General features: G+C 45.0%; 1 protein-coding gene across 2 annotated transcripts in view; it reads right to left on the bottom strand.

Annotated features, from left to right (window-relative positions):
• Window positions 1–6,419: 6,419 nt before the first annotated feature.
• Window positions 6,420–12,457, bottom strand: part of PTBP1 (polypyrimidine tract binding protein 1) — a 53,012-nt gene continuing 46,974 nt past the window's right edge. For both annotated transcript variants that reach the window (XM_073323928.1, XM_073323929.1), the window contains 2 exons: window positions 10,112–10,189; window positions 6,420–9,644 (listed from right to left, as the gene is read on the bottom strand). In XM_073323928.1, the coding sequence (XP_073180029.1) occupies window positions 9,512–9,644; window positions 10,112–10,189 (211 nt within the window). In that variant the 3' untranslated portion in view covers window positions 6,420–9,511. The remainder of the gene's footprint in view (window positions 9,645–10,111; window positions 10,190–12,457) is intronic.

Below are 12,457 nucleotides of genomic sequence, written 5' to 3'. Positions count from 1 at the left end.
TTAACAATCTCATGATTAATAACCAATAATGATAATTAATCATGATTTTTGGGGGCCTGATTCCTGATTTTTGAATGCTCCAGGTTGGCAATACAGCAAACCTACTCCCCAACAGAGACAGGAGGGAGTTCCCTATGTCCCTCCTGGCTCCCAATCGTCCAAAGGCCAGGATTCAGCCTCTGCAGGAAAGGGAGCGGAGGGGGAGCTCCTGCTCTGCAACAACTTCCTACATGGATGTAGGTGTATGCTTCATTTCAGAGCTCCCTGCAGCTGCAGGTTTTACAGCCACTCTGAACTAGCCCTGAACACACGTGCCTTGGTGCTCAGGTGACGCGATATGGAACTTAGAAGCCAGCCTCAGTACTTGGAGTCACAAGGCGGCAGCAGCTCACCTTGAATGGGGTGACAGGTTCGGGGCTGGGAAAGTGCACTGAGGAGCCCACTTCTGTACAATGGGCAGCAGCCCCTGCTCTGTAAGGGAAACAGCCCTCCCTCCATCCCTGGTTACGTGGCTCCACCCAGCCCAGCTCCAGCCTCTACCTCCCGGCACCCCCACTCCTCCAGCTGAGGGGTCCCGTCTACCTCATGTCACACGCTCCCTAGGTACAGTGGACATACAGCAGGGGCAGACCCCACAATATTGCTACTGTGAGGCTGTCAGTCCCTATTGCTCCCCACCCAGTTTGCGTGGTGCAGCTCAGTACAAACACCTAGCAGAACACTACCCACCTGCGCAGCCCCCAGCACTAAACACATCACTACACAGAACGACTACACCGGCATGTTTGGACGTTCTGCACCACACACACACTTTCCTCTCCTCTATTTCTGATATTTGAAATCAACATGTGTTTTCGTTAACTCCCCTTCCTCAGGGGCCCAGCTTCACAGTTGTCAACCCAGGAATGTTCAATTGCTCCTGCCAAGCCAGGCAGGAGCAGGTCTTTTTTAAAAGCAGTTTCTTAAAGATCCCTGGTGTACTAAGACGTGGATTTTTTTTAGGTCTCAAAGAACAGTGGATTAAAAACAATCCAGCTGTTTAGAATCCTGCATCCTAAAATCATAGACATTGAGATGGAAGAGACTTACTGATCCAGTTCAACTCCCGGTATAGAATTAAATAAGACTGTTGGAAGGGTCATGGAGGAAAGTATCATTTTTGAACTAATCTGGCAAATACATTGGAATATAATCATTTTTAAAAAGTTCTCTGACCTCACTATCAGAAGATTTTTATAGCCTGCACAATAATAAGCCTGTACTGAAAGGTTAACACTGGAAATCTAGCCTATGCTATCAATTAGCATCCTTAGTTCTTTAAAACCAGCAGGAAAGGAGAGACTACAGGGCCAAAAGACAACCCAATCAAAGACTGAACCAAGAGATAAGGGGTTTGTGGCAGGAAAGGCAGAGGTGGAAGACTAACAGTAACAGATAATCCAGCGCCACTTCTACGCATTTAGAAATGGGGGGGGGTTTAAATCATTGACATCACCTTGTGGATCTCTTAGAAGGATGAAATGCTGTAAGATAGTCTAACCTCAGCACAGCACACTGCTCAGGCCTTTCCAAGTCCACCCGGGGCACTATGGCGGAAAGGAAAGGTTACACTTCCCCTCAAGCGCTTAGGTTTCTTCTCGCTGGTGCTGCGAAGAGTTTTGTGAACAGCAGAGAGCCTGCTGAGAAACGTGCTCATTCCTGGGTCAAGGGGCTTGTAAGCCATACAGCAGCGCTTTAGGCACATCTGCATTTAACCGCTTCTGAAGACAGAGCTCAGTGCCTCACAAAAGTTATTGATGCAGACAGGTTTATCCTTTTGTCGATATCGCAGTCTGCAATCGACGCTGGTGGGAAGAAATCTTGCTGTGAGAGGCTGCACTAGCAGCCGCCTAGGTGCCTCCATAGCTGTTACACTCCACACTGGTGTGTTAAGACAACGATACATACCACTTTTCCATCTTCAAAGAGTTTCACAAGCAAGGCCTTGGCAACAAGCTGACCGTGGGGCATTTTGTCTTTGCAAACATGGGTTCGACTGCACTGGCATTAGCAACATTGGAAGTGCTAATGTAGAATAGGTGCCAATGTTTCAAACATTGGATCAGATAGACCTGCTCGAAGGAGGCTGAGGACACCATTTACTGCCCTGTTGATTGGTTGAAGTTTGCAGTTTCCTTACTGTAGGCTAGACATACATAGACGCTTTGGGAAGCTGAGTTTCTCTCACTAGTGCTGGATTGTGAAGTTTATTCAGACTGCAGGGAGAGAGCTGCCCACCACAAGGAGGTCAGAGCAGATTGCACCTCTTGGCTTGCGCAACTGGTTACAGAAAAGCTTTAGCACAAACCACACGCGTATGACAACTCTTACACACTTTCCCTCATCTCTCACCGCCTTAGTCACACCTGGTCTTATACTTCACCTGGGCAGCATATTTGTGTTGGAGTCTCAACTGGCAGGTGCAGGGGTCTTAGCACTCTGACTCTGAGCAATCTAAAAGTCTCAAGAGACTAGTGGAACTTATTGCACATTGGTACAGAGGGAGTGACGGTCCAATTACGAGCATGTGAATAGGAAAAAGAGCTAATTCTAGTGCTTAGACAAACCTGGAATAGAAACTTCCATCATATATACACATGGGTTTATGCCCAGACCAGAATGCACATCTGTTCTCAAGCAAATGCATTGTCCCCTTGGCCTCTCCTACCCTCCAGCAGATCAGCATGCCTCAGCAAGCTAGTTTGAAGATAACACCCCTCAAGCTGGTGCCAGGTAACAGCTACAAGCTAGATAAACATCAGCCAAGGGCCCTTTAAAGAATCCTCCTCACCCAGCTCTCTGCATTGTGAAGCTGTGCATGCCCTGGGCCCCAGCCAAGGAGTTTCCATGGCAATGAGCCAGGCTGCTTAGCTGCACATGCAGGGAGAGACAGGAAGTGTGTGTGTGGGGATGGGATGGGATGGCTGAGGGGAGCTCAGGAGCCATGCGTTTGGACAGCCGCAGCCGTCTCCATGGAGATATGGTCCCAACTGCATGCTCCTGCCTGTCCCTTCAATCGATATTTGCTTTGCTCAGAGTGGCAGATCTGGGAAGGCATAATTACTGCACCAGACAGCTGATAATTAGCAATTCATTACTGTCCAATGCTGAGAGGGACAGGAATGCAGGACAAGCCCCGATTCCTCCCCTCCTAGGCGATCTCAGTCTGCTCTAGGAAGCTCGATATTTCCCTTTCAGGCACCTTTTCTGAAGGGGGGAGATCCCCGAACACCAGAGACCTCAGACCAACAAGCCATAGCAGAATGTGGCTGGTGGGATTACAGCGCAGCAGAAGGGCCCTCCAGGAATACTGACCAACTTCTTCCTTCCAGTTAGAGAGCTAAATGGGAAAGGAAACAACTTTTCAAGACACAGCAGGACCCCGTGGGGCTTATATGTACCTGCTGTGCCAGAGGTTGGTCCTGGCAGAAGTCACCAGGGTCTGAGACCTCTTGGATTATGACTGGGGAGACTGGCTGGATCCCCTGATGCTCGCTCAGCGCATGGGGATCTCCAGACCTCGTACTCCCCTGTGTGTACTTCAGGAGGTGAGAGCCACTTTGCCGCTCGGGTTTACCTCAACCAGGTCCTAAGAGGGCATGCTGCGCCCACCCCCCACCCAAGGCCCTCCGGACCTTTTCATCGTGCCCCTGCCCTGTGGAGCTGACCAACCCCCCAGCCTCTTCACTGTGAGCCAGCTACACGAGCTGCAGCCAGTTCATTTCTGGACCACGCCAAGAAAGCATCTATACACGCTCGTGCTTCACACCCTTCACATCCTCACCCTCGCGTCCTGCCCCAACACAAAGTGGCGGGACCTCCTGCCACCTCTAGAGGGTGAGGAGCCCTGGTGGGCCGGCCTATATTCCACCCTGGTCTTGAGGCCTGCCGGGGATATCAGTTGGTGGCTCTTTCACGGAGCCATGAGCACGGGCGTGTACTTAGCATGGTTCACCCTAATCCCGGACACCTGCCCCTTTTGCAGCATGAGGGAAACCCTGGCGCATGTATACCTGGAGTGTCCCAGGCTGCAGCCCCTATTCCAGATCCTCACAAATATTTTGTTAAGATTTTGGTTGCACTTTTCCCCTCACCTCCTTATCTATGCACTCCCTATCCATGGCTCCACTAAGTCACAGGACCTCCTGGCCCTGGCTAAAGTGGCCATCTATAAAACCAGGGTGAGGAAGTTGGCCAGTGGAGTCTCCTGTGACTGTGGGGCCTATTTCTGATCCTCCATCCGTTCATGCCTCCGGGCAGAGTTCCTCTGGGCAGTGTCCACTGACGCCTTCGAGGAGCAGTGGGCGCTGTCCGGGGTTCTCTGCTTGGTGTCCCTGTCCGGTTCCCTTCGTTTGACCCTTTGACTGCACTCCTGTCCCTGTTGTTCATTGGTTGTCCCCCGTAATTATTTGGTTTTCCAGGTCCTGTGGAGCCCCCTCTTAGGCTGGGGGGGGGGGATCCTTTAGCAGTGGGCAGGCTTTGCCCACCCACTTCCAGGATCCCAATAAGGCAGCACAAGTGTTGTCCAAGGGCCAAACGTATGTCTTTGTACCTAAAAAGCAATTTATTCAGCATGGGTCAGGATCATATGGGAATTACCTGGGCACAGTTACTGTGCTCCATTTGCTATTCAGGAGCACTTTCCTCTTCTACAGGGAGGGTCAGTTCATAACGGACTTCCTGACAGTAATTAAGGGCAAGGATAGAGGATCTACTCTGCCTAGAGTCAGACAAAACGATCCTTTTTAGTTAACTAAATCTTTTGACATTTGGCACTGGGCTACAGCCCTAGTAACCCCCTCATCAAAAGGAACTTCTCTTGCACACTACTTCCATGAATAATGATTAGCTCACTGGCTCTTGTGGGTGATGCTGCTTATGGCTTGCATTACATTTCCAATGCAGCATGAGCACAGGTGAGGGAAAAGAGGCTACTGCAAATCTCATGACACCTTAGGGGGGAAAAATCTTTTCCTTCTATTAGAAAAATGAAAAATTAGAAAAATATCAGCTTGGCAACACTGGAGGCTGGTCTTACTGATCTGTCTACAGAACAGACACAGGCAGAGTGATGTAAATGTGCATTAACCCTCCACTAAAAAAGGTTAAAAAATGCAGAGACCCAAATACATATTTTGAACCGAGCTCAATGAGCTTTTCTACCACCATGCTTCCTGCCCCTGGGGAACGACTAGTCAAACGCAACTGTGTTTTCAATCATCACTTACTAGGGTCCAGTGCACAACAATGCAACCCATTGGCCTGCACCAAGCCTGCCTTCCTGTTATGGACAAACTACTGCAGTGACAAGTCTCTGGCCATTTACAGCACAACCTATGAATAAAAATGACAGTGCGTGTTTTTCTCAAGCATTTCTCAGTCACTGTACTGAGAGTCCAGGGATGAAAGTTTATTGTCAAAGAACTTAGGTGAGATGTATTAACGGAGCAGTCATCCTTCACACCTTCATAGAAATGAGAATACCCATTTTGCCCATGATATATCAACACAGCTTTGTTGAGTAGTCTAGTTTTAAGTGTTTAGATTACCACAGCTTCCCTTGGGAAATTCACTAACAGATATTTTTAATGAGATGAAAAACATTTCTCTTTTGTTGGGTTTACACTTTACATCCTTAAACTTCCAGATGAACTGGTTAATGTTTACCTTTAGTAAGCCGGAACTGTTAATTCACTGAGTTGTTCAAGAAACAAATTCTTATCTGTCGTCATCATAATCACCAACTCAGAGACCCAGAATTGTGTCTGTCTGTGCAAGTGCACACTGAAATCACATGCAACGATCAAGAGCATCTCTCATATTACCTCTGAAATGTGCTATACTGGTGTGACTGGAACAGGAGTCTCGCTTGGTTAGGAGACAAGAACATAAGCAGTGAATCACTCACTGCTTTAATATCAAGCTAACCAAAAAGTTTACAGACATCTCTAGAGCAGAATACTGCAAAGGCTATTATGTTTAACTTGAAGGTTAGGTTATTCCATGGATATTAGCTAGAGTATATGGAAAGTTTAGGAACATGAAGTAAAAAGTGTTGGAATGTGACAAAGGCAGAGCATCAGTTAAGGACCCTGTAACCTCATACCTCTGAACTTCACCCATTCAAACATGGAAGGACTGGAGTGTGAAGAGTTTGGAGTGGATTACTTAAATGTGCTATATTTTCCCTTTCTGGCTCTTAATCTGACTCTCATCACCCTTGACTCAGTGTAGCCAAAGATGCGAATGTAAACACTCCACCAGCCCAGAGGTATGCGAAAGTCAAAGTTATATAAAATGAGGCAGCTGAAATTACATTAGAAGGAAAAATCAGAAGCAAAAACAAAAAAAGCACAATAAAAAGATAGGAAAATCAGAAGCAAAGAATACAGAAGAAATTTATTGAAAGCACAAGTACAGACTGGCCAATAACTGCTTTCTACAATCTGAACAGTAAATAATAGATCTACAGAAAGGTACAAAGTTTGTTATAAAATAGTTTTAATTTCAATTCTTTTTGCATTACAAACATTCTTTGAAAGAGGCAATGGAATTTTGATGTTGTGTGTGGTCACCCTCCCACAATACTGAACCTGTAATAGCTGTTATCAAAATATACAATACATCTGTTCACCATAAAAAACTGGGTTTTGCTGCCCCCTCATGTCTTACAACAGGTATAAAAAAATTATAAATATTTACACCCTTTTGTTACTCATTCTTTACATGCAAACATAGGGATGCAAAGGATAAACCCACAGTTGTCTGGGTTCTGGGGTCACCTCAATTCATTTGCTTGCATCTTACAAAATATATAGTCTGTTTGCTGACTGATCCATGTGAGCAGCCAGCAAATAGGTTTAATTCCAATAACCCTCTCCCCAGTTTCTTGGGTGAGGTTGATTGAATGCATTTAAAAATTAAACTGCAGCTGTTCCACTTGGGTTGCGCATGGATCTCTCTTCATGGCAGAATGCTGCTTGTGGCATGTTCAAGGGTGCACATTCAACAGCCAGTGTCCCCTAGCTACAAGGGAAATTGTTTTACTGTTTTTGATTTGAGGGAAGGGAGATTAAGCAAATTAACTCTGGTTGATAGCAATTACGAGAATGACAGTTAATTTGCTCTATTGAGTGCAAGATGCTGGCCAAGGAAATCTGGAGCTTTTCAGATAAGGAGATCATAAGACTTTTCTGTAACAAGCTTATAAGGATCTATGGTAATTGGAGCCGGCATCTACTTGTTAGCTGAGCCCTTTTTTCAGCTCAAAACTGTGGGCAACGCTATTGTTTCATTTAAGATGGCTTCTAACTCCTTTCAGCCACAAGCAAGGAGAAGATGAAGATAAGGCAGGCCAGTACTACCAAGCTCATGCCAGCAACCCAAGCTGAACTCTCATTCAGACATCACACACTTCTCCAGCATAGTTCACAACCACAAGAGCTCAGAGAGGAACTAAGAAAGGTTAAGACTTTGCCAACCCCTCAGTGACAGGCAAGTCAGGAGCTTCCATGCTAGGCAAGGAAAACAACTTGCAACACAAAGAGAGACAATTAAAAAACAAACTTTGGTCCACTATTTGCAGAAAAACCCTGAAAAAGTATAAGATTATTGTTATTTTTGCATCCAAACAGGTTGCATGTTAAAGGGAAATGTAAGGCAACATTGGATTATACAAAATAGAAGGCAGAACGGCACGGGAAAGAGTTGTAAGCCAGAGGAATGGTGTTTCAGTTTAACAGTGGTTTTATCATTGGGAAAAAACCAACTTGCCGCATTCTTCTACTTTTAACAAATTTCCTTCCTATAACTTAAAAAGATCTGGGCTTATAGGTTTAAAAAAAAAGTAAAAACTTTAGCCTGGTCCATTTACTCAATCGAAATCAGAAGTCTCTGGTGCTCACTACTTTGAACACCTTTTGCCTTTTAAAAAAGCTCTGCTTAGCTTAACATGTTTTATCGGTTTCATTACATTACTCATCCTCAGTCATGACCTCAGCCTGAAACTAAATTCCTGCCCTACAGTTTCAATTACAAAAAAAGAATAAAATAAGTACAGTATACAAGGGTAATACCAACAAAAGGAGTAAATTTAGATTACGTTTATATCATCTTATTGATCTATAAAAAAGTTAAACTATTTCTTTTGCATATAAAGAGATTAGAATATTTGGTCAACTGGAAATATTGCTAGGCACAGATGACAGCAACTGCATCAAAAAGTATAATACAAGGATTAAAACAAAAGCTCAAACGCTGAAGACATGCTACAAGAATGATGGCGGAGCTACACTGGTCTTGTTAATTGCCAAATTAGGGGCATGAAGGTGACTCAGATGAACACCTTTCTAACCATGGGATATCCAATAATTCTTCAAATCCTAGTCAAGTGTTTAGATATATGTACAATTCAGACAAGCTCATACTCATTTCTTTTCTTCACAAGTGTCCAACAGTGGTTAATTTTATAGCTTGATCAAGGCTCTTGTGAAGAGAGCCTGTCAGCTTGCTACCAACACTGGAATATAATGAGACCATAGGAATGTTTCCCCATGCAGACCTTTCTGCTTAGTTTGAATGAAATAAACCAAGCATTTTAATTAACTCCCACCTAGAAGAGTATACAGACGGAGATAAAACCACATGCGGACTAGAAAAGTAGCAAGAAGATACATGATACTATGCAGATTATTAGACAGTTCATGGACAGTGGGACAATCAATTGCCTAAGGAATTAAAGCCAAATATTTTCTTTATCCACTCTGCCAGCTTTACTTGTCCTTCATTACGAGTTGATCCAACAACCAGAACTCACTTGTTCTCCTCAACTCCCCCAATCTAATCCTTACAGTTCAGATGATGTTCTTTCCCAAATAAACAGAATTTAAGGCACAGGATAGCAGATGCGCAGCTTAGAAAATATTACCCTAAAACCCTTTGCACTGGGTGGGTTAGGATCTCCTGCACACCATGTACTTTGCAAGATCCTGAGTCAAAGGCGCTAATGTGAATTCACACAGTGGTTTCTGGGTCTTCCAAGGCTTGATTGGGTAAAGAAAATAAAAAAGGCATCAGTGTGAAACCTGATAAGCTTGTTAGGATCCATTTGTTTTTGTTTTTAATGGGGGGTGGGGGGAGAGACAGAGGGAGGAAGAGGAAAATTCCCAGAGCAGTTTCCAAAGTGTAAACTTTAACTTGTGATTTTTTTTGTTTGAACAGCCATCAAGATTGTTATCCCATCACCGCAAGGTTAGCAATATGAATTAGATTTAATTTTTTTAAAAACCGGTAAACTGATTTCTCTTTAAAAAAATAAAATCTCTGGTCTTTAAGGTCACTTCAGCTGCATTTTTAAAGTGGCTTTTTTTTTCTGGAATGATGGAAGTTGTCTCCTAGCATTCAGCCCTTTAAGGTCAGGGCTGAACCCATGAGGTTTTAGTCAGGTCCATTCTGTCTCATGCCTTCCAAAGCTTTAAATGGTAGACTTTGAGAAGGACACACGCAGGTGGTGATTCTCACCAAGGTCATGATTATGGAGCTCGATGAGTGACTGAATGGCTTCTTCCACAGAGCCCATCTGGATTAGAGCCATTTTACGGTCCTTCCTGCCAAGAAAAGTCAGTTAGTTATAGGACACGTTTGGTACTGTCTCTGTGTAGCCTCGCTCTTGCTGACTCAATAGAAGTTTTCTTGTCTGATGCTGAAGGCCAAACAGACATCTCAGCGGGCGAAACTGCTCATTAAAAGATTTATTCCTTTGCTCCCACAGGACTGAGTAGTCTCTACGATGAAAACATGCATCCAAGCCACCAATGCAGTCATCTTAGACTAAATTTCATCTCCAGCACTCTATGTGCACTTATTATCCTTGCCCCCATTCTCTAAACCAGATATATCATCAAGGAATGACCGTTCCATACAACCAATAATTCAGCCAAGCTAAATTTCTGCTCTGAGACCGTCACTACCCAGCGCCTTTAGCACCTTCAAAATTGTGGAGAACTCACTGGTAGATTTCATTTAGCTTTACCAGTTTTCTCCCAAGAGGACAGTTTTAAAATCTTAGACTTACTGGAAGAATTTGAATCCCTTCACCATCCCACCATTGCTTGAGAACAGCATCTTAAGGTCTTCTTCAGTTATCGAAGGTCTAAAAAAGTCAAGAAATTAGTCAGTTTTCTAGTCAGCTGGCATGAACTAGGAATTTATGCCTTAACTGTACATTTTACGGAGTTCCTTTTCTAAACTCTTTTCTACTGTTGTCCTTGCACTGGCATCCAAGATGTCAGACTGTAGAATGATGGATAAGCATTTCTTCTTGCTACACATGGAAGATCGCAATTCCCTTACTTCTCAGTGAGTGAGTTATTACTTTGTACTATGAGAAGCATTCTGGTAAGATTACTGGAATTTAGATTGGGGATAGGTTTCAGAGAGGTAGCCGTGTTAGTCTGTATCAGCAAAAAGAATGAGTACTTGTGGCACCTTAGAGACTAACAAATGTATTTGAGCATAAGCTTTTGTGGGCTAAAAACCACTTCCCTGGATGCATGCAGTGGAAGATACAGTAGGAAGTGTGACGGGGCAAGGCCAGATGGCTATAGAAAAGTGGTGGGAGATAGATATATGAGCTCCAGGCTCCACAAATCCCTGGTACCAGGATAAGTGAAATGGCAGCTGCTCCAGGTCAATTAAGACACCTGTGGCCAATTAAGAACTTTCCAGAAGGCAGGGAGAATGCTAGGTTGATTGGGACACCTGAAGCCAATCAGGGGCTGGCTGAAACTAGTTAAAAGCCTCCCAATCAGTCAGGTGGGTGTGCATGTCAGGAGCTGTGGGAGGAAGTTGCACTGTTGGAGAGACTGAGCGGTACACACCATATCAGGCACAAGGAAAGAGGCCCTGAGGTAAGGGTGAATTGGAGCTTGAGGAAGTGAGGGCTGCTGTGGGGGAAGTAGCCCAGGGAATTGTACATGTCATGTTTCTAAAAGGTCAGCTACCATAGCTGATACTATTAGGGTCCCTGGGCTGGAGCCCGGAGTAGAAGGTGGGCCCGGGCTCCCCCCCCCCCCACCCTCTGATTAATCAGACTAGGAGACAACAGAAACTGTGCAAGAAAGGATAACTTCTCCTCACCTCCCTCGCTGGCTTATGATGAAAATGGCTCAGCAGACTGTGACCCTTGTCTCTAGAGAGAAGGGTTACGTGGAGGGTCACAGTGAGCCTCTGTGGCTAGCGAAATCCACCAGGAAATGCGGGACTCACAGAGGCAAGGACAGAGCTTTGTCACAGAAGATACACACACACACCCCCCATGAAAACAATGGGTGTTGCCATACCCACTATAAGGAGAGTGATCAGTTAAGGTGGGCTATTAGCAGGAAAAAAGCCTTTTGTAGTGATAATCAGGATGGCCCATTTCCAACAGTTAACAAGGTGTGAGTAACTGCTGGAAACAACAGGTTTCAGAGCAACAGCCGTGTTAGTCTGTATTCACAAAAAGAAAAGGAGTACTTGTGGCACCTTAGAGACAAATACATTGGTTAGTCTCTAAGGTGCCACAAGTCCTCCTTTTCTTTTTGCTGGAAATGGGCCATCCTGATCATCACTACAAAAGGGTTTTTTCTCCTCCTGCTAATAGCTCACCTTAACTGATCACTATTTTCCACTGCATGCATCCAATGAAGAGGGTTTTAGCCCATGAAAGCTTATGCTCAAATAAATTTGTTAGTCTCTAAGGTGCCACAAGTCCTCCTCGGTCTTTTAGTTGGGGATATAATCAGTCCTGACTCTTCAAAAACCTTAGTGACATGGGTTCGGAGAAAAGTAAGACTACCAAGAGGTTATAAAGCAGAGCTAGCAGCAAGCTGCACCCTGATACCTCCACTCAGTCCTTTTAGCTGTAGGAGGCAGGGAACATGGCATTTGCTACTTGGGCACCTAAATAATATCATTTATGGAGAGTGCCACCTGAGAAGGCCCCATAGATCCAAAGACATGAACTAATCTGAGCCCTCCTGAACTACTTTCAACTGTACATCTAGGGAGGAAGTCACCCTCTAAGAGGTCCTGATGAGCCCCGTAACAGTGGGGGAGGGAAAAGGGGGGGGGGGGGAGAAGAGAGAAAATACTACCTGCTACTGCCTCCTCAGACGGATGAGGCAGAACCCAAGAATGGAAAAAGCAGACTGCCCATGTTTGGTACCGAGCTTGGGAGTGGACTTCCTGCAGCTCTTACTGCAGAGATTAGTGATATCTACTGGAGGATGTGCAGAGGATCTGGAGGCATGAGGAAACTCCCATGGGTTCCAATGTGGCCACTAATATGGTGTCAGAGCCCAATTTCTTCCCAACCATGGCTCTCTACAAGCTGACTAATGGAGAGGTTCTGCTGGATACCAGGGGTGAAAACCCTTGG

This window comes from Lepidochelys kempii, chromosome 25 (genome assembly GCF_965140265.1).
Source record: "Lepidochelys kempii isolate rLepKem1 chromosome 25, rLepKem1.hap2, whole genome shotgun sequence".
Lineage (NCBI taxonomy): Eukaryota > Metazoa > Chordata > Testudines > Cheloniidae > Lepidochelys > Lepidochelys kempii.
Note: the sequence above shows the minus strand (reverse complement) of the source record. Positions and strands in the feature narration are given on the sequence as shown.